The 25,639-nt window shown below is 49.6% G+C and overlaps 1 protein-coding gene across 1 annotated transcript in view; it reads left to right on the forward strand.

Moving 5' to 3' along the window:
- Positions 1 to 25,002, forward strand: part of Afap1l2 (actin filament associated protein 1 like 2) — an 89,985-nt gene extending 64,983 nt beyond the window's left edge. The window contains exons 5-20 of the mRNA XM_032892258.1: positions 1,116 to 1,206; positions 4,406 to 4,489; positions 7,375 to 7,580; positions 9,282 to 9,461; positions 12,371 to 12,460; positions 13,915 to 13,999; positions 14,667 to 14,771; positions 16,911 to 17,122; positions 19,257 to 19,402; positions 20,156 to 20,267; positions 20,711 to 20,977; positions 21,062 to 21,242; positions 21,523 to 21,678; positions 22,772 to 22,965; positions 23,087 to 23,215; positions 23,933 to 25,002. Coding sequence (XP_032748149.1) covers positions 1,116 to 1,206; positions 4,406 to 4,489; positions 7,375 to 7,580; positions 9,282 to 9,461; positions 12,371 to 12,460; positions 13,915 to 13,999; positions 14,667 to 14,771; positions 16,911 to 17,122; positions 19,257 to 19,402; positions 20,156 to 20,267; positions 20,711 to 20,977; positions 21,062 to 21,242; positions 21,523 to 21,678; positions 22,772 to 22,965; positions 23,087 to 23,215; positions 23,933 to 23,959 — 2,265 coding nt within the window. The 3' untranslated portion in view covers positions 23,960 to 25,002. The remainder of the gene's footprint in view (positions 1 to 1,115; positions 1,207 to 4,405; positions 4,490 to 7,374; positions 7,581 to 9,281; positions 9,462 to 12,370; positions 12,461 to 13,914; positions 14,000 to 14,666; positions 14,772 to 16,910; positions 17,123 to 19,256; positions 19,403 to 20,155; positions 20,268 to 20,710; positions 20,978 to 21,061; positions 21,243 to 21,522; positions 21,679 to 22,771; positions 22,966 to 23,086; positions 23,216 to 23,932) is intronic.
- The last annotated feature ends 637 nt before the right edge of the window (positions 25,003 to 25,639 follow it).

Below are 25,639 nucleotides of genomic sequence, written 5' to 3' on the forward strand. Positions count from 1 at the left end.
TTTCCACTTCTTTTCATTACTACAGCTTAGACAAGTTGTCTTTGGGTTTAATTGCTGTGAACAGGCACCATGAACACAGCAACTCTTATAAAGGAAAACATTTAATTTGGGGCTGGCTTACAGTTTCAGTGTTCAGTCCATTACTGTCATGGCGGGGAACATGGCGGTGTGCAGGCAGACATGGTGCTGGAGAGGGAGCTGAGAGTTCTACATCTTGATCTGTAGGCAGCAGGAGACTGTCAGGCTGCACACAGCTTGAGCATATATGAAACCTCAAATCCTACCTCCACAGTGACATACTTCCTCCAACAAGTCCACACCTACTCCAGCAAGGCCACACCCACTCCAACAAGGCCACACCTCTCTGGGGTCAAACATGCTAGCACATAAGTCTGTGGGGACCACTCTTTATTCAAACCACCACGCGAGCCAACTGTCAAAGGTCACATGTCTTTTCAGGCTGCATGTCTGCCTTGCCCCTGGGGTGCTGGAGTGCTGCTGGCATTCTGCTTCGGAGGCAGAATGCAGTCTGTGATAGGGAGTCCTAGCCCATCTTCTTCTGGGTAAGAAACTGAGATCTATGGCGGATGTTGTGCTTCTCAATTTCCTGTGTACCCGGACACCACTGGAGACCGCAGGGAGTTGAGAACAGTGTTCTGAAGGTCTGAGGTTCCTTTTGGTTCCGAGTGAGTGCCCAGAGTACAGAGGGCCTGGAAGAGAGAAGATCTTCACTGGGAGATGAAGGCCTGGCTCTTTTCAAGGAAGGCCTCCTTCTGCGTGATCCTTGATGAAGGAGACTGTCCTTGCTTGTCCAAACTATTTTATTTTACGGCAGATGTGCATCGTGCTACCAGACAGAAGAACTGGTAAGGTGGAAGCAGGCTGAAAACCCCAAGGGAATCTCAGAATTGAGAACGGCAGATGTGGAACAAACTCCCTGCCAAGCTCCACCTGTCCTGGAACACGTAGCCATGATGCCCTTCTGAGAGGACCATGACAACTGGTCACATAGCATAAAACCCTGGAGTTCTCCCTCTTCCCTCATGAGAGGCTAAGCCTAGTTGCTCCCAGTGTGCTCCATCTGAAGCTGTTGGCTTTGTCTGTCTGTGTTACAGATTCCAGAGAGGAAACAGCCTACCATTCCAAAGATCGAGTCTCCCGAGGGCTACTATGAGGAGGCTGAACCATTTGACACATCCATCAACGGTATGTCCGAGACGCTGGGCCCAGAGGGTCTAACTGCTATGGCCCATAGGCTGCTGCTGACTCATGATCTGCTGACAGGCTCACCTTGGGCTCTTAAGCACAGTAACATGACCCAGGAAATGACCTCACTGAGAACTGGCCATACGGCATTCATCCTTTGGTCTGCGTGAAGTGTCCAGACCTTGCCTGCCTGTGAGAAAGGGTGGGGGATGCCCACTGGGGTAGCTTCCTATATCCATGGGGTTCCAGCCTCTTGCATGGGCTGTTGCTGCACTGAGCACAAGGAGGTGGCACAGGAGAGGTGTGCCAGCTAAGGGGCCTGCGTAATAGATGTGGAGGTCAGGCTGAGTCTGGAGGAAGCATTTGTGTTCTTTCTCTGGATTCAGTCACTGAACTCCCACCAGCAGGATGAGAACACTTGAATCCAACAGAGAGAGCCCAGACCACAAAAAGATGAGATTATGTTTGGTGGTGGCTATTAGGGCTGAAACGGAACAGTGGTTCGACTTCCTGCAGAAAAGCAGGTATTCTGACAGCAACACTGACCTCAGGATGTTGGGAGCTATGGGGAAGAGATCAAGCAGCTAACTACAGGGACAGAATTCTGGGCAGAGAGCAAAAGGGTTCTTTAGTCAGAGAGGAGTCCACTGTGGCAGGGCTGGGCGAGTCCAGGGGAGAGTGGACCGTACGGAAGGGATGCAGAGCCCAGAGGGGGACTTTGGTTTATCCTTGGATGAGACTGTAAGCCTTTCTTTGCAATCAGCTCACGACTGGCCTAGCTTAGGTTTTTGGGCATATTGCAAATGAGATATCTAAGCTGAGCTGGATGCTAGAATCCCAGTCTTCTTGGCCAGACTCCTCCGCTTGCAGAAGCTGGCCTTTCATCACTATCATGAGAGACCTGAGACAACTAACTTCTGAGGTGAAAGGGTTCTTTAGGGCCACAGATTTAGGGGCTCTAGCTCAAGACGGGGCAGGCACATTGCTCTAGGCTGCACTGGGACCCGTAAGGGGCCTTATGCAACTTGATCACTTCAAAACCAACAAGCAAAGGCAGGATTGGGAAGGCTAGGGTCCTATGATCCCCTTTGAGGACACCCCAATACCAACAACCTCTTACAGGGCCTCAGTCTTTTATTGGGGCTTTCTTTTTAAGTGAGGAATCTGTTTGCTTTGATCTGTATGAGTGTTTTGCCTGTACATATGTTTGTGCCTAGTACCCAAGGAGGCCAAAAGAGGGTGCCAGAACCCCTGGAATTAGACTTACAGATAGCCGTGAGAAGCCTGTGGTGCCCAGAACCAAACCCGAGTCCTCTAAAATCAGCAAGTGTGGTTAACCGCCAAGCCATCTCTCCAGGCCCCCAAACTCTCAATGGTCCGTCCGGAGTGTCTCAATAATACCACGCTGGGGACAAGTCATTGATAAGTGTCCCCCAAGGGCAGCAACATCAAGACTAGCATCTCCTCAGCTTCTCCTTTGTAAGAATGTTTTGTGGTCACACAGAACTTTGCTAATGTCAAAGGTGAGGGTAGGTGTCTGGTGGTGGGGACAAACGCAGGGCCGTGAAGACTTCTCCAACAACAGGACTGGAATGAGTTGGGACCTGGAGCTGTGACTTAGGGTTTTCTCTTTCTTATCTGCCTATGGAACCCCAGTCCCAGGAACTGTGTGGGAGGTGAGGGCTGGTTGGGGCCGAGGATATTATAAGTGGTTGGCATTGTGGGCAGATGAGCCCATGGTGCCAATGAGGTGCTGGCGAGTCACAGCCAAGCTGTGGTTTCAGACCCAAGCCAACCAAGGGTGTGGCAATGCTGTCTGGGTGCATCCTGAAACAGTGACTCACTAGTGAGCACCTCTACATATCCTGAGCCCATCTCCTCTTGGGTGTGGCCCCAGCCAGCCAGGACTTGTCTCCTAAACACACAGGGACAGACGCTTCAACTCCACACAAACAAGTGGTCAGAAACACCCAGCTCCTTGGTGTTTGCCTCTTGTCTATGCAACCCTGCCTGGCCGGGGACTTCTCACTGTGTCAGTTCTGACTCACCAGGGGGTTGGGTGGCAGAGAAACAGGTTGCCTGCCCATCTCTCCTGCCATCACAAGGTCTAGGAACAACTTGGGAAGTTGGACATCTTTGTGACCCTTACCTGTGGGACCAGCCATATAGTCCTCACTTCCTGCCTGCTGTCCCTACACCTGCTTGAGCAGGGTGACCTGGTCTCATCAAGAGGAAGGGTCAGCAAGGATCACTAGGTGTAAGGGTTTCTCTAGCTGGGTAGCCAACAGGATTGTGCTGGCTTTGTAGACAAGGCCAGCTGCTGGGACTCTGTCCTGCTTTATCAGTAATGTCTAGCACTGTTCTGTCAAGGAGGATCCTCTCTCTAACTGAGCACACTGCAAGCTTGTGCTTGAAACATTACAGTCCCTCTGTTTGCCCAAGATATCTTCATCCTGATATGTCTTCATCCAGGGTCTTCATCCCGATGTGCCGTGCTAGGGGAAGACCAGTTGCTGTAACACGTAATTCCTGAGCTTTGGTTTCTACTCAAACCAGCGTGGCATTTCCAATCCTGTGTAACTTGGTACTTGGGCACCTCTAACCTTTGGCTCAGCCACCCTCCAGAACCTTAGCATCCTCTCTGCAAAGAGGGAGTAGAAAATGCCTGCCTGTTTCTTAAAAGCACTACCCAGACATGACACATGGCATTCTGCCCACACCCCTCTGGTGAGGACTAGTGGTCACCCCTAGTGGTCATGTGAACAGATCTCATGAAGGACATCTTTGGCTTCTCCTGAGAAGTTTACGCCTCAGAGGAGATGGCTGTAGCCTCTGGTGCAGCAGTTCTCAACCTTCCTAATGCTGCAGCCTTTTAATATAGCTCATCATTTGTGGTGACCCCCGACCATAAAATTATTCTCATTGCCACCAAATAAATGTAATCTTGCAACTGTTATAAATCATAATGTAAATATCTATGTTTTCTGATGGTCTTAGGCAACCCCTGAGAAAGGGTCATTCAATCCCCAAAGGGGTCATGCCCCACAGATTGAGAATGGTGGGTAGCCACATATCACATCTGGGTCTTTGTATATGACTGTGCCTCTCTCTTCATCCTCCCCTCCCTCCCACCAACCTCCCCTCCCTCCCCTTCCCCCTCCCGCTCCTCTGTCCATGCTTTTGAACATCAATCACACAGGTCATCATGGAGCACATCTCCCCAGTGGAGTCCCCAGATGGGCACAGTTGCCTGAAGGAGTCCTTTACGCCACGATCACCTTGGGTACTGCTTGTCTCTGATTTGGGGTGCCAGTGGTTTCTTGCTGTTACCTGTTCTGAGATGGGTGCATGCCCTCGGAGGCCGCTGCCTTCTTCCTGTCCCTATGGCTGGTCCTGCATGTACATTGTCATATACTTTCCTGCCTGTGGGACCTGGAACCATGGGACAGGATCGGCTGCCATCCATTCCTCCTCTCTCCACACCCCTGCAAGCCAGCAATCTGTTTTAAGGAGATTCAACATAGGGGTTCTTAAGGATAAACACAACAGTTTATATGTTTGCCCTAAAAATTCCCAAGCTACTCCTGGTACTAGGATTAACTATTATGTCTCAGCTAGCTTCTGGCAACTTCATACCACCAGAGTTCCTTAGGAAACATGCAGGGACGTCTCAGAAGCACACACTGGGCACTAGGGACAGAGTCAGAGCATTCATACCTTGCTTTGCAGCCTCTCATGGCTCAGGTTTCTTCTTGTTCTCTCAGGAAGAGCCACAGTGGAGCTGGCCACTCTCCTCATTCTTCATTTTAGCTGCTACAGTACTGACAGCTTGGGAAACTTAGCCTAAGCACCCGCCTAGCCACCAGAGTTCCTTTTGGCCTCGTGGTCTATCTGTATGCTTACTCACTGTTCCACCCCCTTGCCCTCCTCTTTTAGAGAGTTAACTAAGTTGCAAATTAGTTTTCAGGGCTTTAATTGATTGTGGGTACAAGAATACTTCCAAGTAGATACAATCATATTGACTTAGCCAACCCCTGCTGCTGGCTACCAAATAACACTCCAATGGCTATGTTAATTTGTATATCGTTTCTTCTCCCCATTGTTAAATCTTTACCTGTTTATTTTGGTGCTGGGATCTTGCCTAGGTCTTCTGCGGGTTAGGCAGGAGCTCAATCTTTTCTTTTAATTTTACACTTCTTTGAGACTAGGCGTAGATTGCCGGGAGACATGTTCATACCACAACACATTGGAGGTCCACCTCAGGCCTGGAAGCAAATGCCCTTACCCAGTGGGGCACCTTGCTGGTCCTGTCTTCTTCATTTGAAAGTTAGTTTCCTTGGATAACCTTCCAGGACTGGGATTACTGGATCAGAAATTAGCCATGTTTTGTGACTCTTGAAACAACAGGCTGCCTGGCCCCTTTCTGAGAGGCTTGTGTGAGTATCCTGTATTACAGCTACAAGGGACCTTAGGATCCTCCTCTGGAAAGTGTCATTATTTTCTCTCTCTTTGTATTTTATATATCTATATCAAATATGTATTATGAATGGTGTATCCATTTGTTTGATATGTATTTGGTAAGACAGGAAGATGAGTGCTATCATACTACTCTTAAAGAAAACTGGTGTGAAAATACTTAAGAATTGCTATTAACAATATTGAAACAAAGTAAATACATTTTATTTGGCACCATGGCTAAAATAATGACCAAGGTAGCCCCATTCCACTTTCCTGTATTCTAATTCAATTATAACTCTGTTTAACTACTCTGTTTGCAGCAACCCAAACTAAAAATATAAAACACACACCCACAAATTCATCTCTTGAAATGAATCATGGGATGGGAGGGGCTATTGTTCAGTCTATCTCAGGGAAAGACCAGGAACAACTACATGGAGGGCTCAGTGAAGCAGCAACTGGGCATATTTTTCTAAGTAGAGAAGACTGTCCAACCATAGGGGAACATTGAGCTTTGCCCATTGGGAATTCAGGCAGAATATCAAGATTACTAGATCTAGATAGGCGATGCCATTGGAATCCAGAGTCACCTTTTTTTTCCTCATAATGCATTGTAAAGGATGGCTAGATGGATGTGTTGATGTATAGATATTGGGTACATGAGTGGGCAGATGCATGGGTCCATGGATGCATGGGTCAGTGGATGTCTGCATGCACACATGGATGGATGCATGGGTCAGTGGATGTCTGCATGCACACATGGATGGATGCATGGGTTAGTGAATATATGCATACACGCATGGATGGATGCAAGGGTAGAAAGTAGACTGAGTTTTTAGCATGATTTTTATTGGCCTTAAACACAGCAATGAGGCTGGAGAAGAGGACCACACTTGCAGGACAGTAGGGATATGAACTAGACATGGAAGAAGATGAAGTGTGCATCCAATCCCTCACAATCTGTACTGTGCTGAGCTGAGGGAGTATTTAAGATATCGTGTAAGGCTGCCGCTGGCCCGTAGTAGGAGGAGCTGTGAGATAAAGCCCAGGGATGTTTCAAGGAGGGGAGGGCTCTGTAGCCTGGGGAACGAGTAGATTTGTTAAGGACTTTGACAAGGGTCCAGGACATTGTTTTGTTATTCGTCTTCCTTTTGAGACAGGGTCTTACTGTATAGACCAAGATGGCCTGGAACTCACAGAGATCCACCTGCCTCTGCTTCCCCATTGCTGAGATTAAATCTATACATTGCCAAGTCCTAAACAAAAAAAGCAGCCGCTTTCAGGAAGACTGCCGTGGTTTATGTGGCCCTCTTTTTTTTTTCTTCCCCCTGAAGAGTCAGGCCCCTCCTAGACCTAGGGCAGATGTAGACCATGTCTGGAAGCTGGCATTTCCATTGGCCGAGGAGCCAGAGGCCCACAGGGCAAGGCTACAGCTCATCTGCAGGGTGGTTGCAGCTCACTGGGGTCATCTGGAGTCTATGAAGACAGTTTGGGCAGGGAAATGTGCTCTGTGGTCCGAGTCAGTGTCTGGAAAGTTTCTTCAAGAGGGATGGGGATATAAAGCTATTGATCTGTTTCAGGGATGGGAGGGCACGGGAGGCGGCAGCCTGGGGCTTCCAGCTGCTCTGCCTGCTGCCTTCTCCATGCTGCTTGTGTGCAGATTGTCCTGCCCAGCTGGGCCCTGACTGACTGGGTGGATCTTCCTTGCAGAGGACGGAGAGGCTGTGAGCAGCTCCTATGAGTCCTACGACGAGGAGGAGAGCAGCAAAGGCAAGACAGCCCCCTACCAGTGGCCCTCGCCTGAGGCCAGCATTGAGCTGATGCGTGACGCCCGCATCTGCGCCTTCCTGTGGCGCAAGAAGTGGTTAGGCCAGTGGGCCAAGCAGCTCTGTGTGATCAGGGACACCAGGCTTTTGGTCAGTCCTCATCTTCTTCATTAGGGGGTTGGGGGTTGGAGTGGGGGAGGGGAGTTGCTCCCTGGCAGGACATTTTTGATATCAGGAGAGTTTAACATTTCCCCAGCTTAAGATAATGCTCAAACTTTTGCATGCGTAGATGGATGTATTTTGTCTAGATCAGGAAGATACACTCTCATAGCAGGAAGGTTTCTATCCCCCACCCTATCCCTTTCATCCTGCTTGTTTTTAGGCGGAGACGGGGTTAGGCAGGGTCTCTCCACACAGCCCAGACAGGCCTTGAACTTGTAACCCTCTTGCCTCAGTATCTCCAGTGCTGACATCACAGACATGTGCCAACACATGGTCTCTGTGTGTCTTTCTTTTCCTGAGAGCTACATTCCCAGTGGCTTCCTCAGCTCAACTCCAGCGCCAGTTCTGGCTACTGCTTTGGTCTGAGCACGCTGAGAACTATTGGAATTGTCCCAAGAATTACAAAACTTAGAGCCACCTATTCTGAGTTGAAACCTACAGAGGAACCAGAGACTGGACTCTGACAATAGCTCCACTTCCCGACATTTTAAATTAAAATTCACAGTTTTCAATGAGGTGTGGTCGGTCAGCTGCTCCAGAGTATAGGGCAAGATGATTTGTCTCAGAGCTGTAGGCCAGGCTGGGCATCATAGCAGGGCTTTATCTCAAAAACAGAACAAAAGTTGACAGCTTTATGCCCTGGCCTAAAGTCTCATGCATTAGGTCTTTATAAACAGCTTTCCTCTGGTCACAATATGTCCACCTCAGTCCAGATGTTGTTTTTGGGTGAGCTTGCCCTGCTGTTCATTTTACAACAAGAGATGGAAGGGTGATACCTCTTTTCTGATAGAGGACTATGGTCCCTCCCTTTGAGTTCTATTGTCTGGTAAGACAGACCATAGCTTGGCTTTCCAACCCAGTGGATCTTCTGCTGGGAAGGCTAAGGCATGCAGAGAGGTAGAGAAATATAACAAATGTGTGTCCTGCTATGGAGAAGTGAATTCTGTCTACAGGAGACAGAGAGGCACACGCCACTTACTCAGGTAACACATTCTGAGAAAGGTGCCCTTAGGTCATGCCGTAGTTAGTGTCATAGTTTGTTCTTACACAAGCTAAGACAACCGTGTCATTAAGGGATATAATCTTAGGCAGCCACTGTATATCATGGCAATCCATCATCGACCAGAACATCACTAAGTGGCACATGGTTGTATTCGAGGAGCCCCCTTCTCTGTCCGAGTCCGGAGCAATATAGAACTATTTGAATGATGCAAGTCCTGGAACATCCCTGGCAAAGTCAGAGACAAAAGAGCTTGAAGGGGAGAGAGAGAGAGAGAGAGAGAGAGAGAGAGAGAGAGAGAGAGAGAGAGAGAGAGAGAGAGACAGAGACAGAGAGAGAGAGAGAGAGAGAGAGAGACAGAGAGAGAGAGAGAGACAGAGAGAGACAGAGACAGAGACAGAGACAGAGACAGACAGAGAGAGAGACAGAGAGAGAGGCAGAGAGGCAGAGACAGAGTCAGGCTGAGACTGATGGAGATTAAAGTCCCGGGCATGCTTAGAGTATCCAGCCTTATGATTCAGAGATAAGATCAGGCTCATGCAGGAGAGGGGGCATTTCAGTACCCAAGGGCCTCTCCTTTGCAGAATCTACCCCTGTAGCCCATCAAAGTAGCATCCTCTCTCTTCTAGTGCTACAAATCGTCCAAAGACCACAGTCCTCAGCTGGATGTGAACCTGCTGGGCAGCAGCGTCGTGCACAAGGAGAAACAAGTGCGGAAGAAAGAGCACAAGCTCAAGATCATGCCGATGAATGCCGATGTGATCGTGCTGGGCCTGCAGAGCAAGGACCAGGCTGAGCAGTGGCTTCGGGTAAGCAGGCTGGGCCGGACTGTCAGGTGCCAAGCCACTTCCTCCAGTGCTCAAGGGAAGGGCTCCCAGCTTCTTAAGGACCCCACAGGTGCTCGGGGCTTCTAGCACTCTGGGTATTGGCAATTGGTGTCATCGACCAGACACCATACTCTGCTGTTCTGTCTGATTTCTTGGAAGCCAGGCCTGTGCTGTATGTAGTTGAAATCTCTTTGCCATCTTCTTCTGAAGGGGTATCACATTCTTCCATGATAAAGCTGATATCCGCTGCATGTGTGAAGTGCATGTGGGAACACGGATTTTGGGCGTCGAGCAGATTCAACCCTGGGTATAGCTGGGCGGTGTTGACGAGCCTGTTTTATGAGACTGGAGATTAAGGCCCAGAGGACAGAGGACCTAGCAAATAGATTTAGGACTGTCTCCATGGCACTGGTCCCTGCCACTTGAGATGCATCTGAGCACCTCTGCTATTGTGTAGTCTAAGTGTGATGAGGAAGACCTGGAGGGGCTCCCTGCCTAATTCAAGATGTCAAGCACTACAGGTCCAGAAAGTATACTGTCTGAAGCAAGAAAAGACTCAGTTCAGCAAGGCCTCAAAGCCTCCTCTGGTGATCCCAGGGAGAGCCAGAGCCACTCTCTCCCTCCTCCCCACCACTGCTCAACCATCGTGCCTATGATAGCTGTCTGTGACATTGTGCCTGCCACCCCACCCCTCCTGGCTAAGCCTAACCATACTCATGAGCCTGTCAGAGAAGAGCCTGAAGGGTCCCATTGAGACATGACTGGAAATGAGGGGTACTGTCCGCCCCATATGCTGAATACCCCAGATCTGAAGTCGACAGGCTGTTTCTGTGAAGCCACTAAATGTTTTGAAAACTTCGGCCAAGTCAGTCTCCTAGGAGGGCCTGAGCAGCACTTCAGCTCTTTCTGAAGAATTTTCAGATGGCTTATAGACTATCATATAGGACAGAAGGATTCATTGTCCAGACAGATGTGCAGTTTGGAGGGTTCCTGATCGATATTTGACTGTGAAGAGTCAAGCCTGGCATGCATGCATGTATATAGGTATACATATGTATGCATGTATGTATGATGCGTGTGTATATACATGTATGTATATATGTTATATGTGTGCACATGCATATGTATATATCATGCGTGTATATATGTGTATATATGAGCATGTATACTTACGTATATACAATGTGTATGTGTATGCATGCATGTATATGTGTAATACATGTATATATGTATATGTGCATGCACATACATACACAATTTCATACACATATATATGATGTGATCTTAACTTAGTTTTTTTAATGCATGCAAAGTGCTAAGCACCAGGCCCAGTGCATGCCAACTATAGGACACTTAGGCAGCACTGAGGCCCACAGAATGCAAAGGGCTGGTCTAGGCCTGCAGCGTTGCTGGGACCCAGGGCTGAGCTGCTAGTTGAGCTCCTTTCTCTTGCCTGGCTCCCTCTCCCTTTTGGTTCCTGATATTTCTGCCCGTCCTCATGCTAAGTTCATACAGGGACTCACAGGAGTGCACATTTGCACACATGCTTACATACATGTGCCTGTATGCAGAGATGCACATGCTTACTGCTCCTATTTCTAGTTCCCACAACCATTCTGTCTACTCAGACCCACCTACTCTTCTCCAGACCCTCATCCTCTCTCCCTGGCACCACAACTCTTGCTGGAGGTTCCAAAGACAAGAGCGCTATTCAGCAGACACCAGATCTGTGTCTAAGCTGCACAGAGGAGCCTTTTTCCCCCTGGTCAGATGAATGTAGAGGTAGCCCTGGCTTAGAGAAGCTGCTCACCCCTGTAGCAGGGCAGGGTTGGTTGGGCAACCCCAAACAGGACCCCCATGTGTCTAAGCAAATAAGAACAGGAATGAAGGCACCTGTCCTGAACAGGATTCTCCACACCGAGATAGCCAGAGATATAGTGACTGAGGATAGACTGAGGTCACACAGCTAGGCTTCAGATTTCCAGGGCCCGCCTCCTTCCTTCTAAGAAACGTTGCACATTCTTCATGAATCTGCGTCCCTAGCTATGGGCAGGCTGGGAAGTGAGAAATACCTTGCTTCCCCTTCCTCAGAGCCATTCTTCCTGTTGTTCTTTATCTTCTCTGATTTCAAAGTTATTTCCACACACTGTTTCAGATAGAGAGTGAAAATGGGTGTGTGAGTACACACACATACGTGCGTGTACACACAGACACACACAGACACACAGACACACAGACACACACACACACACACACACACACACATCTATCTGATCTATCTGTCTTCCCCCACTCTTTTCCTCCTCTGGGAATCCTCCAGGTGGCCCTGGGCTCAGAAGAGAGTTGTGTAGCTGCTTAGTGAGGTCAGAGCCATCCTTGACCTGAGTGTCCTCAGGCTAAGCACCAAGTTCCAGTAAAACAGGTCCTTTCTAGGAACGGTTAGACGGTCTATGAACAGTGAGATGGCCTATGCCTGGCGGCAGGTGGACAGCAAGTGAGCAGAGTTTGCAGCAGATCAAGCCTGCTTCCAAATGGTGTGGAGACTTCACAGTGGGCCCACAGTCCTGGGAAGTCAGGCAAGCATCCAGCAAGTATATGCTCACCACAGGACATCATCCTTGCCCTCAGGGTGGCGAAAGGTGGCTCAAGGAACCCAGGAATGGCTGCTCTGTCATCTGTGGGCCTTGATGTAGAGGCCCCTACACACCCCCAAATTAGGGGATTTCTGCAGGGAAGCAGAGAAATGGACAACTGTGTCCTCGGAACACTCGCAGGCAGTGACTAGGGTACAGGCATTTCTGTCCTCAGAGGTCCGGTCCCCCCTGCTGTGAGGCTGGGCAGCAAGGCTGTGCAAGGACCTGGCCTAGACTCACAGTGTTTCTTCGGTCCAGGTCATCCAGGAGGTGAGTGGCCTGCCTTCTGAAGGAGCCTCGGAGGGAAACCAGTACACACCAGATGCCCAGCGCCTGAACTGTCAGAAAGTAAGGCTCCCACTGCCCAGAGGGAGGTCCAGTTCTGTACCTTCTTGGTAAAAATGGAAAGTGTAAAATTGAAAGCCTCGTTCTTGTACCGCAGCCCAATTAATAAGAAACACACAACACTTGGGTAGCTAGGAAGTGAGCTTGGCAGGAAAATGGATGGAAGGGTCACAGACCTAACTGTTGTCTTGCTTAGGGGGGAAATGTTATTGAAACAAAACTCACTTTGCCCTGTGTTCTTTTTCATCTATAAACCTTCAGAGGACTAAGTTCACTGCAGTAGGGAGGATTGCAAAAGACATTTGCATACAGTGTTTCACTTTCACATACATTGTATCGCTCCTCGCCATCCTGCTGGTCCCCTCCACTCTCCCCTCCCCTGCTGCTTGTCACATACAAATTACTTTATGTATCTGTGTAAAACTGGGGGGTCCATGCAGGGTTTGTCTTTATGAGTCTGACTTATTTTCTCCATGTGACAACCACCAATTTTCCTGCATATGACATGATTTTGTTCTCTTCTTCATGGCTGGATAAAACTCCATTGCGTTTGTACACCACATTTTCTTCAGTCATCTGTTGATGGAGCCTAGGCTGATCTTGTGTCTTGGCCATACTCTGTATTCTTACGTAGAGTGAATTACTCTGTATTCTTACATAGACTGAATTACTCTGTATTCTTACATAGAGTGAATTACTCTGTATTCTTACACTGGAGATGTATTTTGCAAGGCTCCAGGAGTCCCCAGCCTCCAGGTGGAGCAATCCTGACGCCCATCCCCACTGATGGCTCCAGGGATCTTCCTGACCCAGAACTATGGGGGAGCTTTAGTTTTTAAGAATCTAGGATGCTGGACCTAGTATTGTCACCTGTGGATCACCCTTCCTAATTCCCAAATGTCAGCAGGCAGGAAGCCTGGAGCCTGGGCATGTGCACAACAGGAACAGGCATGGTATCTCATCTAGTGTCTCCAGCACTGGCAAAGCAGAAGGAAGGACTCATAGAATGCTTAAGCAAGAAGGAGGGGAGGATGGGAGCTCTTCTATTCTCTAGAAGGCTAAAGGCCGCGTGGCAACCCCCTCAGCCCAGCCACGGGTACTGAGGAGAGGTGATATCTTCAGGGTCTTGCCCATTATTCAGCTGCCCACAGGAAGGAGATTGAACTCCCGACCCACTGGGTGAGAACCAGGGTCCCTCCTGCAGGTGCAGCCTTCCATCATCCAGGGGCCCACTGTCACATCAGCTCCAACAGCCATTTGGAGCACTTGAAAGCAGGCTGGTAGGGGAAATACTCAGAGGATGGGGGAATGTGAATCTCAGGAGGGAGAGTGATGGTAGGTACCCCAGAGTCCCCTAAAAGAGAGCTTGGTTCTGACCGGTAGAGGTTTGCTTGGGTTTAGTTCTCCAGGTAACCACCCCAGCAGGCGATCCCTGTCTGTTTCTTTGTTGTCTGCAGCCAGACATAGCTGAGAAGTACATGTCATCGTCGGAGTACGGGATCACCATCAATGGCCACCCTGAGATCCCAGAGACCAGAGACGGTAACCAGGCTATGGCCCTACACCTCATGATCGAGAGAACAATGCTATCCCAGGGTGTGAGACATGGCTGTCTGGCTCAACCCTAACTGTTTGGGGCGGGGAGGGGGGAGAGGGTGGAGAGGTGACTCCAACATCACTTCCAACAGAGCAAAGAGAGAGAGAGAGAGGGCCAAACCAAAGTTAAGTTTTGCCACAGGCTGGGGAGGAAAGCATCCTTTCCTGGTCCTGTTTCAAATCAATTTGAGGCCACATGGTTTATGAAGATTCCCAGTGTTCGCCTACACTGAGATGCCTGTGTATCCTCATGAGTGTATGACTTTGGGAATAGCTAGCTGACTTGGCCTGCCAATCCTCATGTGGAGGAAGATATCTATCTATCTATCTATCTATCTATCTATCTATCTATCTATCTATCTATCTATCTATCATCTATCATGTGTGCGTGTGCGTGTGCACCTGTACATGCATGTGTACCACCTGTAGATGTATGTGCACCACCTGTACATGCATATGCACCTATACTATATATGTGCATACCCATACATGCGTGTGCACCTCTACAATGTGTGCACCTATACAAGTGTGTGCACATGAGTGTAGGTGGGGGAGGTGAGTCTACAATGTGGGTAGTGTCCAACATTGACAGCTTTCTCTCTCATCTTGACAGTCAAGAAGAAATGTTCTGCTGGACTCAAGCTGAGCAACCTTATGAACCTGGGCAGGAAGAAATCTACCTCACTGGAGCCCCCGGACAGATCCCTCGAGACATCCAGTAAGACCAAAAGCGACCACCAGGACCCTGGGCTGCTTCTTCACTCTGTTGGAGTGTCGAGCCCTAGGAAAGGCAGAGGGTCCTGTGGGTGAAGAGCACACAGAATTAGGGTTTGGGTTTGTCCCTGGTGTGGTTTGTTCTTGTGGTATGCTTTACCAGGTTCTGCCCTGTCACAGTGTTGGGTCCATTGAGGAAGCGAGGGATAAGCGGTTGGTGTCAGTGTTCTCTTGAGCACAGTTTCCTCTGTGGTGTGGGCAGACAGTGCTCGAAGACGTGGGTGGACGGCACAGCTCTGCACCTGAATACACGTGGAACCATCCTCATGGTTATTAGGATTCGGGGCATGGAGAACCTTTCTTACTCCATGACCAGAAGTGGCTTCATGGCCCTGGCTTTGGAGAACAGATGGGAACTGAATAGGTACATGTGTTAGGGCTGGAGAAAAATCTCTGAGGCAGGGACAGGTGAGAACCAGGCAGGGGACGATAAGGCAGCAGGTTCTGAGGGTAGGTATGGGTGCAGGTAGATTCTCGCAGGTCATCTCTCTTCTCACTCATACTTGAAAGAACCAAGGTCAAGATCGAGACAGATCAGGCCCAGAAAATATCCTGGTATGAAGCGTCTTAATTCCAAGGCTGAAATTCCTGACTGCAGTCCTCCCTGAGCCACGCCTGCTCACCTCTGGGATGTTTGCTCAATCCCGCTCCCGGGCTCTCTCCTGAGCCTCTGGTTCTCCTGTTGCTCGAGGCAGGCAGGATAGAAGACAAGGTTTTCCTTGGGAGCTTTCTGCTTCCCAGGCTGAGGAGTGGCCTATTTCCGCCTGTCACTGCAGCCGCAGGAAGCACAGTATAAGACCTGGGAGTGAGTTCCCAGTGCACACTGGGATGTGACTGGGTTATTTATGGGACTGTTTGATCTTCGTGCGGAGTCTCCCCTTACTGAGGCTGTGACAGTGAGAACACAGGCACTTGGGGGCTTGGCTCTCACTTCATCTCATCTAAGTTTCTCTTGTCTCTGGGTTGTGATAGGCACAGTAGCATCCGTTTGGAGTTTGGCTTATCTCTTGACCCTTAATGTCTTTTCAATGTGGTGCAGAGATGTATGTGAGCCCCACTGTCCACCCTGAGAGCAGCTCTGTATGGGGCTGACCAGCTCTGCATGGGCTGTCTACCTTGCTCTACTGTCCACTTACCTGGCTAGGGCTCAGAGATGCTGCCAATCACTTCGAATGGAGCAGACCTACTTCATAAGTCCGTGTATCTGAGAAAGCTAGGCTTGGAGGGGAGACAACCCATTGCGAATGGTTGTGCAGAAAGCCTAGGGGCCAGGGTTTGCTCATCTTTGTTGCCTGGGGACAAGGCTGCATTGGTGTACGGCAGCAGTCCGATAAACTGGGAGAAGCTGAACACATACACGTAACCATCCGTGAGTGAGGAAGAATGTACCCTGGGTATACGCTGGGGCTGTAGCTTCTGGGTGCTACAGGGTAAATGGGGTCCCCAGTCAAAAGGCTAAAAGCTCCAGACCTAGGTCCTGGAGAGGCACATGTGTCCAGCAGAGGAGGTCAGCACTGAAGCAGAGATTTGCAGTAGGCCCTAGATGTTCTACCAGAAGGTAGACTGAGTCAGGCATGGGCGCACCTGCTCAGGAGGAAAGAGGAGGGTTGGACACTGTGGGCTACGTCTGGACAAAGTATCAGGAAGCGGAGAAAACCGAGGCAGCAGGTCTGACTCTAAGGCCAGGAGATTTGACTTGAAACTAGAAGTAGGGTTGCCTGCTGGAACAGAGAGACCTGGAGGCGAGGTCTGGTAGAGAATGTGTGTATCCTGTGCAAATACTCACCAATCCCGGGCTAATGGAGGGCAAAGCCCACTTTCCTCGGGCCATACTTTTGCCAAGAACTGGGATAGCTGTCCCACCCTGCCCCAGAGCGCCAGGAAGAAAATAACGTACTCTGAGATTGACAGATGTCACCTCTGCGATGACATATGACAGGTTCCAAAATGGGTGACACCCAAAGAGACCCAGTGGTAGTGTATCCCCTTGACCCTGAAGAGTGTCCTTTGCTAGAGGAATTGTCCTCTTAGATGCATCTCACCTGTGGCCTCCTTCTCCTCCTGTCTGCATGACCTTCTACAGGCTACCTGAACGTGCTGGTGAACAGTCAGTGGAAGTCACGCTGGTGCTTTGTTAGAGACAGCCACCTGCACTTTTACCAGGACCGGAACCGGGGCAAGATGGCCCAGCAGCCCCTCAGCCTGGTGGGTTGTGACGTGCTTCCGGATCCCAGCCCTGACCACCTGTACTCCTTCCGTATCCTCCACAATGGCGAGGAGCTGGCCAAGCTTGAGGTACTATGTGGGGCAGGAAGGAAGGACAGCAGGGGGTTGGAGGGGGCAGTCTCAGCTATCAAGTGAAGTACTGGGGACCACGATCCCACTGAGAGAGGACCAGTGTAATGTAAATGTTACATTTACCTCCATCATCTGCAGTCATTTAAACAAATATGTCCATTCTGTTCAGACATTGGCTTTGTTACAGGGGTGGGACCACCCAATACAGGATAGTATAGGGAGTACTTTTTTTTTTTAAGCTCCCATGGTGCCAGAGCAAAGTCTGAACCTCAAAGGGGTGCTATTCACTTTGCATGCTACCAGCCATAAGAACCCAGAGGTCCTGTTGACAGAATTGAGGGCTGTCAGAATTTATCTGAGATCAGAACTTGCCCTGTGATACAATTACATTTCAGTCTCTCCCTGCCCTTGGTTTCATGCACTGTTAAAGTTATAAAAACAAGAGATGACATAATACAAACTTGCAAGGAGCCTCACAGGCGGGGCCGAGGTCCTACAACACAAGTAAGCACTTGCCCATTAACTCTGTCCACTTAGGTCTTGATCCATGGGTCTTCCAAGTCTGCTTCAATGCTGCCCCCTGGTGGCTGAAACGTCCGTATCAACGGTGGGGCCTCACAGAGACTGGTTCACCCATTCATTTGCCCATTGGTCAGCATCTACTCCTTGGATGAGAGAGAAAACCAGTGCCTGTCCTCACAGCACTTATTTTCTAGTTTGGTGGTGTGGTGACATTTGGTTAATTACACAATTAGTTCTTTAGTTATAGTTTCAGGGAAGGACTAGGGCACTGTGAAGGTAACCCTGACTACCAGGAAGCTGCTGCACTTGCCCACTGTAAGGGTGGTGGCCTAGAAGACGTCTTTGGAAATCAATGGGGAAAAGAAATCTGTCTTCTTCTTGCAACTCTGAAAAAAAATTCCTGACAGAAAATAATTTGGAGAAATAATAAACTGCCTTGGCCTGCACCATTTGAAGGAATACAATCTATCCTAGAGAGGAAGGCAAGGCAACACAGTTTTGAGGCAGCTGGTCACATTGTATCCACAGTCAGGAAACAGATGAATGCAGGCCTCAGCCTGCGAGCTCCTTCCCACTCAGTGCAGGACCCTGGTCTGTGGGATAGTGCTACCCACACTCAGGCTGCTCTTCTTCTATGTGGACGCCTTTAATCCCAGCACTCAGGAGGCAGAGGCAGGAGGATCTCTATGAGTTCGAGGACAGCCTGGTCTACAGAGTAAGTTCAAGGACAGTCAGTACAACACAGCGAAACCTTGTCTCAAAAAAAATAAACAACAAAACAAAACAAAACCAAAACATGCCCAGAGGTGTGTCTCTTAGGTACTTCCAAATCCAGTCAATTAGAAACTGAGGATGAATTTGCACCAACCAAAAGTCATGTTCAGTTTGTAACTGCATCTTCAGAAGGATGGCAGGACTGAGTGACATGGGGCCAGAGGGGTACTTAGTTTTGCTCATGAAAATAAGCCATGAAGGCAATAGAAATGTCCGGTGTCTGCAGTTGATTGGGAGGTACTATCCCCCTAGAAGGAAACACCAGATTTGCTGGGACCCAGTTAGTAAATTAGGACTTCTAGCTCCCGTATTAGGTCTTTCGGATTCCTCAGCTCTATTGGTATCATAAAAATAAATCCAACTGTGGATATTTCTTAGGAAGTGCCTCAGCAGTCTCGCATGCGTGGGTTAAGACGGGAGAGGGATAATTACTGTCCATGGAAGAGTCAACCCACAACGAACGGTTATTCAGTAAACAACACTTTTAGCACCTCCTAATCGATAACTCCTGATAATCCAAGGTTTTTACCTTGAGAACATAGTGATCAGCTTCTGGAAATTCATGTCTACAGTGGTGAATGATATTCCCACCAATGTCTAGAGTGTCACTGAGGTGCCACTATGGTGACATGAGAAGCTGTCCTTAAGGCACCAGGGTGTCACTGCTAGAAAATGCTATTTAGGTTCGCTTGGGGACACAGTGTGCTGATAGAACTGAGGGTGTCCTGCACAGGTCTCAGGCTTGATGGCAGGGACAGGAGTGAGCTGTCCTGGCCTAGGGGGAGGCACTGGCCAGGATAGAACTCCTTTCTTATGACTCTGCATGTCCTTCTAGGCCAAGTCATCAGAGGAGATGGGTCACTGGCTAGGCCTCCTGCTCTCAGAGTCCGGCTCCAAGACAGACCCGGAAGAGCTCACCTATGACTATGTGGATGCTGAAAGGGTTTCCTGCATTGTCAGTGCAGCCAAAACCTCTCTCTTGTAAGTAAGATGAGGGCTTCCCTTGCTTGTCTTTTAATCCAGTCTTGCTTCTAGATCTGGTGATAGTAGGGCAGCATGCCCCCCGGGAACACAGGGTCAGTCAAGTCCTGCTTGGTCCTGCAGTAGGGACGGGCAAAGCAGAGGCCTCAGAAGCTGCATGGCCCTGGCCTCAGGGAAACTCAGGGAAGAGCTAGCCCCAGGGTCTGTTACAATTAGATGCTCTCTAGCTCCCAAGCACAGAGTAGGTGCCTTTCCTGATTTCCCCTTGCCCGACTCCTCACTGGGTCTCCAGTGCACTCTGGGATATGCAGGGAGAGGTAGGTACTGTCACTTTATAGATGAGCAGACAGGCTCGGGAGGGAGTGTTTTGGACAAGGAGGTGCTGCCAGTCAGAAGCCAGCTTGGCACCTGAAACAGGGCCTGTTTCCTAATGTAAACAATGGGGGTGCATCTTCTCTGAGGTGCCCCAGAGGCACTGTGGGGGTGAAATGTCCTGGGATCCTGTGACTGGCGCTATAATGAAGGGGAAGATCCCTTGGAAGATGACTGGAGGAGTCTGAGGAGGGACTTGGCATAGGGAAGCTTGTTTTCTCTGGAGGGGAAATCTAGACCCAAGAGTTCTGAACAAAGGAAACAAGATGGCCTTGGCTGAGGGGAAATGGGCATTTATCTCAGGTCTGTGTAGCCTGGGGCTTTGATTCTGCATTCTTTGAGGCTGGTGGGTTTCTACAGGGACCCATATATGTCTTCCAGACTGATGCAGAGGAAGTTCTCAGAGCCCAACACATACATTGATGGCCTGCCCAGCCGGGACTGCCAGGAAGAGCTGTATGATGATGTGGAGATGTCAGAGCTGATGGCGGCGGTAAGCACGTGGATGGGGCACCAGCTGACCAGCCCTTCTCCTGCCAAACCTCTATCACAGAGGTTCAGACTGTCCCCAAGACAAGCAGTTCCCAGTCACCTACAGGACCGTCTTTTGTGCGAGGGGTCGTGTGTGACTTGGTTGTCTGCTCTGATCTTCGGTGCTGGGCATGGAGAATAAATGGCGGGTAGCCTGAGGTGGGAGTACTGACACATTAGCCTTCCAAGTCTACGCTGGTAGCTGAGGTGGGCCAAGCATGCTGTCGGCAGGGCCCTGGTTCTGGAAGGAAGGAGCTGTACTGGATTGTTAGCGTGTCTCCCCCAATCCTGACCGCCCCACAGAGGGTTTCCCTGGAAAGAAAGGAGCCACCCAGGAACTGCAGCACAAGAGGGCACAGGCCACCTCAGGTCCTGGGAGTAAATGCCCTTGACTTTTTCCTGCAGGTGGAGCCTGCTGAGGAAGCCACCCCTGCTGTGGATGCCACCCCTGCTGTGGATGCCAACAGTGGCAGTGACTTAGACCGAGTATACCTGGATCTCACACCTGTCAAGTCCTTCCTGCATAATACCAGTGAGGTCCAGGTGCAGGCCTCTCTCCCAGCGGTGCAACATCTGGATGACGTAGCTGAGACCCTCACAGTAGACCCAAAGCCAGGCACCACCCCAGAGGAGCCCTGCACAGAGTCTCCAGGAGGCCAGGAGACGCAGCAGGTACAAACTATCCTACCAACAGGTACCCAGCCACCTGGCCAACCCCTGCAGTCATAGAGCAGTGTGTGGCTTCTCTTGGCACAGAGGCAGCCAGAAGGTCAAGAGCCTTCGGAGCCCATCGAGCCCACCCCGAGAGTCACCACGGTTAAGCTGCAGGCCGAGCAGCAGAGAATCTCCTTCCCAGCCAACTGCCCGGACACCATGGCTTCTGTCCCCATCAGTGCCAGCCCACCTGTGAAGGACAAGCTGAGGGTGACCAGTGCAGGTATAACCACTTTATAAGGCTCAACACTTTAGAAGTGGCGAGTCAGCCTGGTCCCCTTCTTCCTTGCATGAGAGGACGGGTTCACAGAGGTGAGGGAACCTGCCCTGGACCACCCCAACAACAAAAGTGACGGCCACATTCCACCCCGGCATCGCTGTGGGGCTGGCAGCCAGCATGGATGTTCTGCCTCCTCGACCCTGGGTCTAAGTCTAGGGTGAGGGCTTAGGTCCAGCTCCCATCCATTCCTGCTGATACGATCCGTTCCCTCCCTGGTCTGTAGAGATCAAACTTGGGAAGAACCGGACAGAGGCGGAAGTGAAGCGGTACACAGAGGAGAAGAGGAGGCTGGAGAGGAGTAAGGAGGAGATTCGAGGGCACCTGGCTCAGCTCCGCAGGGAGAAGAGGGAGCTCAAGGAGACCCTGTTAAGATGCACAGGTAGGGGGCCAGCGTGGAGGACGGACCCTTGTCTCAATACACATGGGCTTCGAGGGGGAAGAACCTGGATTTGTCATCTGCCTCTGGATCCCTTGGTTTGAGTCCCCTCACCCTTGAAAAGGATCCTTCTCTTTTGGTCCTGTCTGAGGTTATCTCTGCCTGGGTCGGAGGGACAGGGTCCACCTCACCAGGAGTTGGTTAGGTTGTTCCCAGGTTGACTCTCGGCCTAGGTTTGAGGTCTGGGTCAGCTGACTGGTGTGCCAAGCCATGCCTAGGCTAAACACCCCTGCGGGGCACTCTTTAATTTCCAGCCTGTTGTCTTAAGTGCCTAAGATCAGAGATACTTGGAAAGAAGTCCAAGGCCTTCCAGGTGATTTTCCAGTCTCAGGTGGCTCCTGGGAGGTTGCCTAGCAACTTACCTCTGAGGCCTCTCAGGATTCCTCGACCTGGATCTCATTTGATATTTAAATCACAGAGTTGCACCAGCAAGCACAACCGGCCTGACAGGTTTGCAGACAAATGCAACAAGTTCCTGGGAAGCTTATGGTGTGACAATTGAAGGACTGCCTTGGGGACGGAGTCTCTCCGCGTTTTAGTTGTCAGGACAGAGTCCATTTGTCTGTCAGCGAACCCATCTAATGTGCACAGAGCAGTGGGTTTTTAATATATATTCAACCAGCAGTTGCACTGGAGACTTTTCCATTCTTATGACAAAATACCATGACCAAGGCAACTTATAAAAGAAAGGATATAATGTAGGGCTCATAGTTCTGGAGGAGTTGAGTCTGTGACAGTCATGGTGGGGATGACAGCTGACTGGAGAGATAGCTGAGAGCTCACATGTTGAGACAGAACCACATAGCAAGAGAGAGCACTAACCAGGAATGACACACCTTCTCCAGCAAGGCCACACCTCCTAATCCTTCCTAAACAGTTCCACCTTCTGGGCACCAAGCATTCAAACATACGAGCCAATGGACATCACTCTCCTTCAGACTACCACATCATAATCCGTTTCTTGAACCCCCAAAGAAACCTGCCTGTACCCAGCATGATTCCCTGTCCTCTGCAGCAAGTTTGATCCTCTCTACAGATAAGGGAGTTGTGGCCAAGCTGGAGCAGGCGTTGAAGAGAATAGATGAGGAATGCCGGCTGGAGGAGAGCAGGCGCGTGGACCTCGAGCTCAGCATCGTGGAGGTGAAGGACAACCTGAAGAAGGCAGAGGCTGGGCCCGTGACCCTGGGCACCACTGTGGATACCACCCACCTGGACAACATGAGCCCTCGTGTGAGTGCTGGGCTCTGGGGCTCCTCTGAGCTCTCTATACAGGGTCTCCTGGCACAGGTTGGGAGAGGTAGGTTTTATATATATATATAAACCTTTGACCCAGCCCTGTTTTCCTTCTCAGCCACAGCCCAAAGCTGCCACCCCCACCTCCACTCCAGACTCTACGCCAGTCAACTCTGCATCCGTGCTTAAGAACAGGCCTCTTTCCGTCATGGTCACAGGCAAAGGCACTGTCCTGCAGAAAGCGAAGGTAAGAGGCCCCTCTTCAGCTGCAGCTGGAGCTTTGTGGCTTTTGGCTCTGAGTGTGAGGTGTGCTCTCAGCAGAATGCTACCACGGCTCAGTCTTTACCACCCATTAACCAGAAAAGTGCTTTATATTAATCAAGTGTTCTTCCCAACGAGCCCAAGGGCCACTCAGCAGTAGGTTCCAGGGACTGGCTGTGACTGAAATGTTTTCAACCCAAAAAGGTTTCTACCATCAAAACCAAAGAAGCCAGCGACAAAAGGCTCAATAAAGTAAAAGCAGGGCCTGATCCCATGACAGTTTTTACCCACCCCCCCAGGGCAAAAGGAGAAGCCCCATTAATCCGTAACTCACTGGTACAGTAAGAAACCTTTGAGGAGTGACCCGCTGGCTTTGACAAATTCTGCTCTTTGTTCCTGTCCTGTGTAGTTGCTGAAAAAAGTCGGACACCCACACCCTCACCAATGGTGAACTGGTGAACTATTAAATCCATTTAATTGTATATAAACCCCCTACTGCCTCACGCCTGCAGACATCACTAATCGATCACAGCATTAACCGATCACAGCATTCAGCTGTGCTCCTTCCGGGGGATGAGGCTCTAGCTCTGTTTGTAACTGCTTTGGAGCCATGGTTTTTCTTACCTTTTTCTACATCTATGAAGGAAGAGACAGAGGATAACTTTCTCCTTGGGGGGCTGGGTCCTTTATGTCTGTACTGTAGGAATGGGAGAAGAAAGGAGCCAGTTAGGAAACAAGATTTGCCTAAAGACTCTTATAAGATCATGGATCTTGCTGACAATCCTGCTCCGGTCAAGTCTTCCATAAAACAGCAGCAACTCTGAGGAAAGGTGAGTCTGTTTACAAGAAAGAGCAAGGGACGAGATGCTCGCAGCTTCGGTTAAGAGAAGGCCCTGTCCCCTCTTCAAGCCAAAGGGAACACAGTGGCGGCGGCATTGGTGGCGTCTCCGGAGACGAAATCTACTGGCTGTCCATGAGACGACGTACTTCCCTTTTTCTTTCCTAAGATTTCATCCATCACTCAACTGCTTTATCAAGACTTTTTTTAGGTAGTGAAAAAATGGCCACATCGCTTTTGGTTAGGAGGAGAATCTAAATTTCTGACCCCTTCTCTCTTATCCCGTACTTGGCAATGCTAAGGTTTAAATCATGCGTTGCCCCCGTGTCTGTCCTCCATATTTGGGGGGCTCAACGTGGCCTTTGACGATCTTAAAAGAACATTAGAACCCTGGAATCAGTAGCAGAGGGACATACTGGGAACCGAGCTAAGGGACTGTCGCCCCCTAGGGGTCACTAAGGACTCCGCCCCAGTCCAGACAAACTTTCAAACTATGCTGTATTATATAGGAGGAAAAATCCTGTGTTTACAGACTCTGTCCTGTGGCCAGGCTGCTTTTAAGAAAAGAGTTAATTACCTCTTCATTACCACGTTAAAGGTGTTTTAAATTTCTGGTCCCCTTGCAAGGAAAACAGCCGTGAATTAGAGTAGCTTTTCTTGTCTGTCAGATTGGCAGCCAGTGCTGTCTTCACACGCTGTCTCCCGTGACAGCATTAACTTGTGTTGATACATTTCATCTGTTACCTGCCCCATCTCTGAGCAGTTGGAACCAGTTATCTCACACTGGTTTCTGAAGGCTAAATGTTTTTACACGTATATTATTGTCTTTCTAATCCCAGGGCATTTTATTTTCTGTATCATAAACACTTGGTGACCTTTATCAAGTGGCGAGTTAGACTTTTTTTTTTTTTTTTTTAAATAAAATGTTCATTGTATTTTGGGTTTCCCTTGCATTTTATGGCACGGCACGGGGCAAACATCTTATTTACACACTGAACTTCAAAATATACACTGTAAAAACTGTCAGAGCCACAGAGGGAAGCCTAGCAAGAGACCTTAAGGCTCCTTAATCCGGTAGCCTGAAAGAAAGTATCAATCGTGTGATTGACAAGGTTCCACACACAGGCAGCAACTACAGAAGCTGATTTCATGCAGACGATTGACCTCCGGAGGTGAGCAGGCGCCTAAGCAGTTCTTGGGGAAAAGAACCACACCAGTTTGTAGAAGCCTGCATAGGCAACGACTAAGGAGATTCGGAACATAAATGTTTTATTTTATGTTTAAAAATCATCAAGACCAAATTCTGACTCCTTGAACCTGGCGCCGACAACCCCAAAGTAAAGTAGAATCTAGCAGAATGACAAGAAAGCTGTTAAGTTCTGACGCAGAGAAGAGTTTACCAGAAGGTACTATGACAACAGCTGGGCAGAAGTTTGGGAAACCCTAGTGTTCCATGATAAAGTGAGCACTGCTTTGCGGTGACAACGTCTACAAATCGGTTCAGTGATTGAAATGTAACAGTATGTCACATTCACATCCCAGTGTAAATGTGAAGGGGAAAACATACCGCAA

The sequence above is a fragment of the Rattus rattus genome, chromosome 2 (genome assembly GCF_011064425.1).
Source record: "Rattus rattus isolate New Zealand chromosome 2, Rrattus_CSIRO_v1, whole genome shotgun sequence".
Classification (NCBI taxonomy): Eukaryota; Metazoa; Chordata; class Mammalia; order Rodentia; family Muridae; genus Rattus; species Rattus rattus.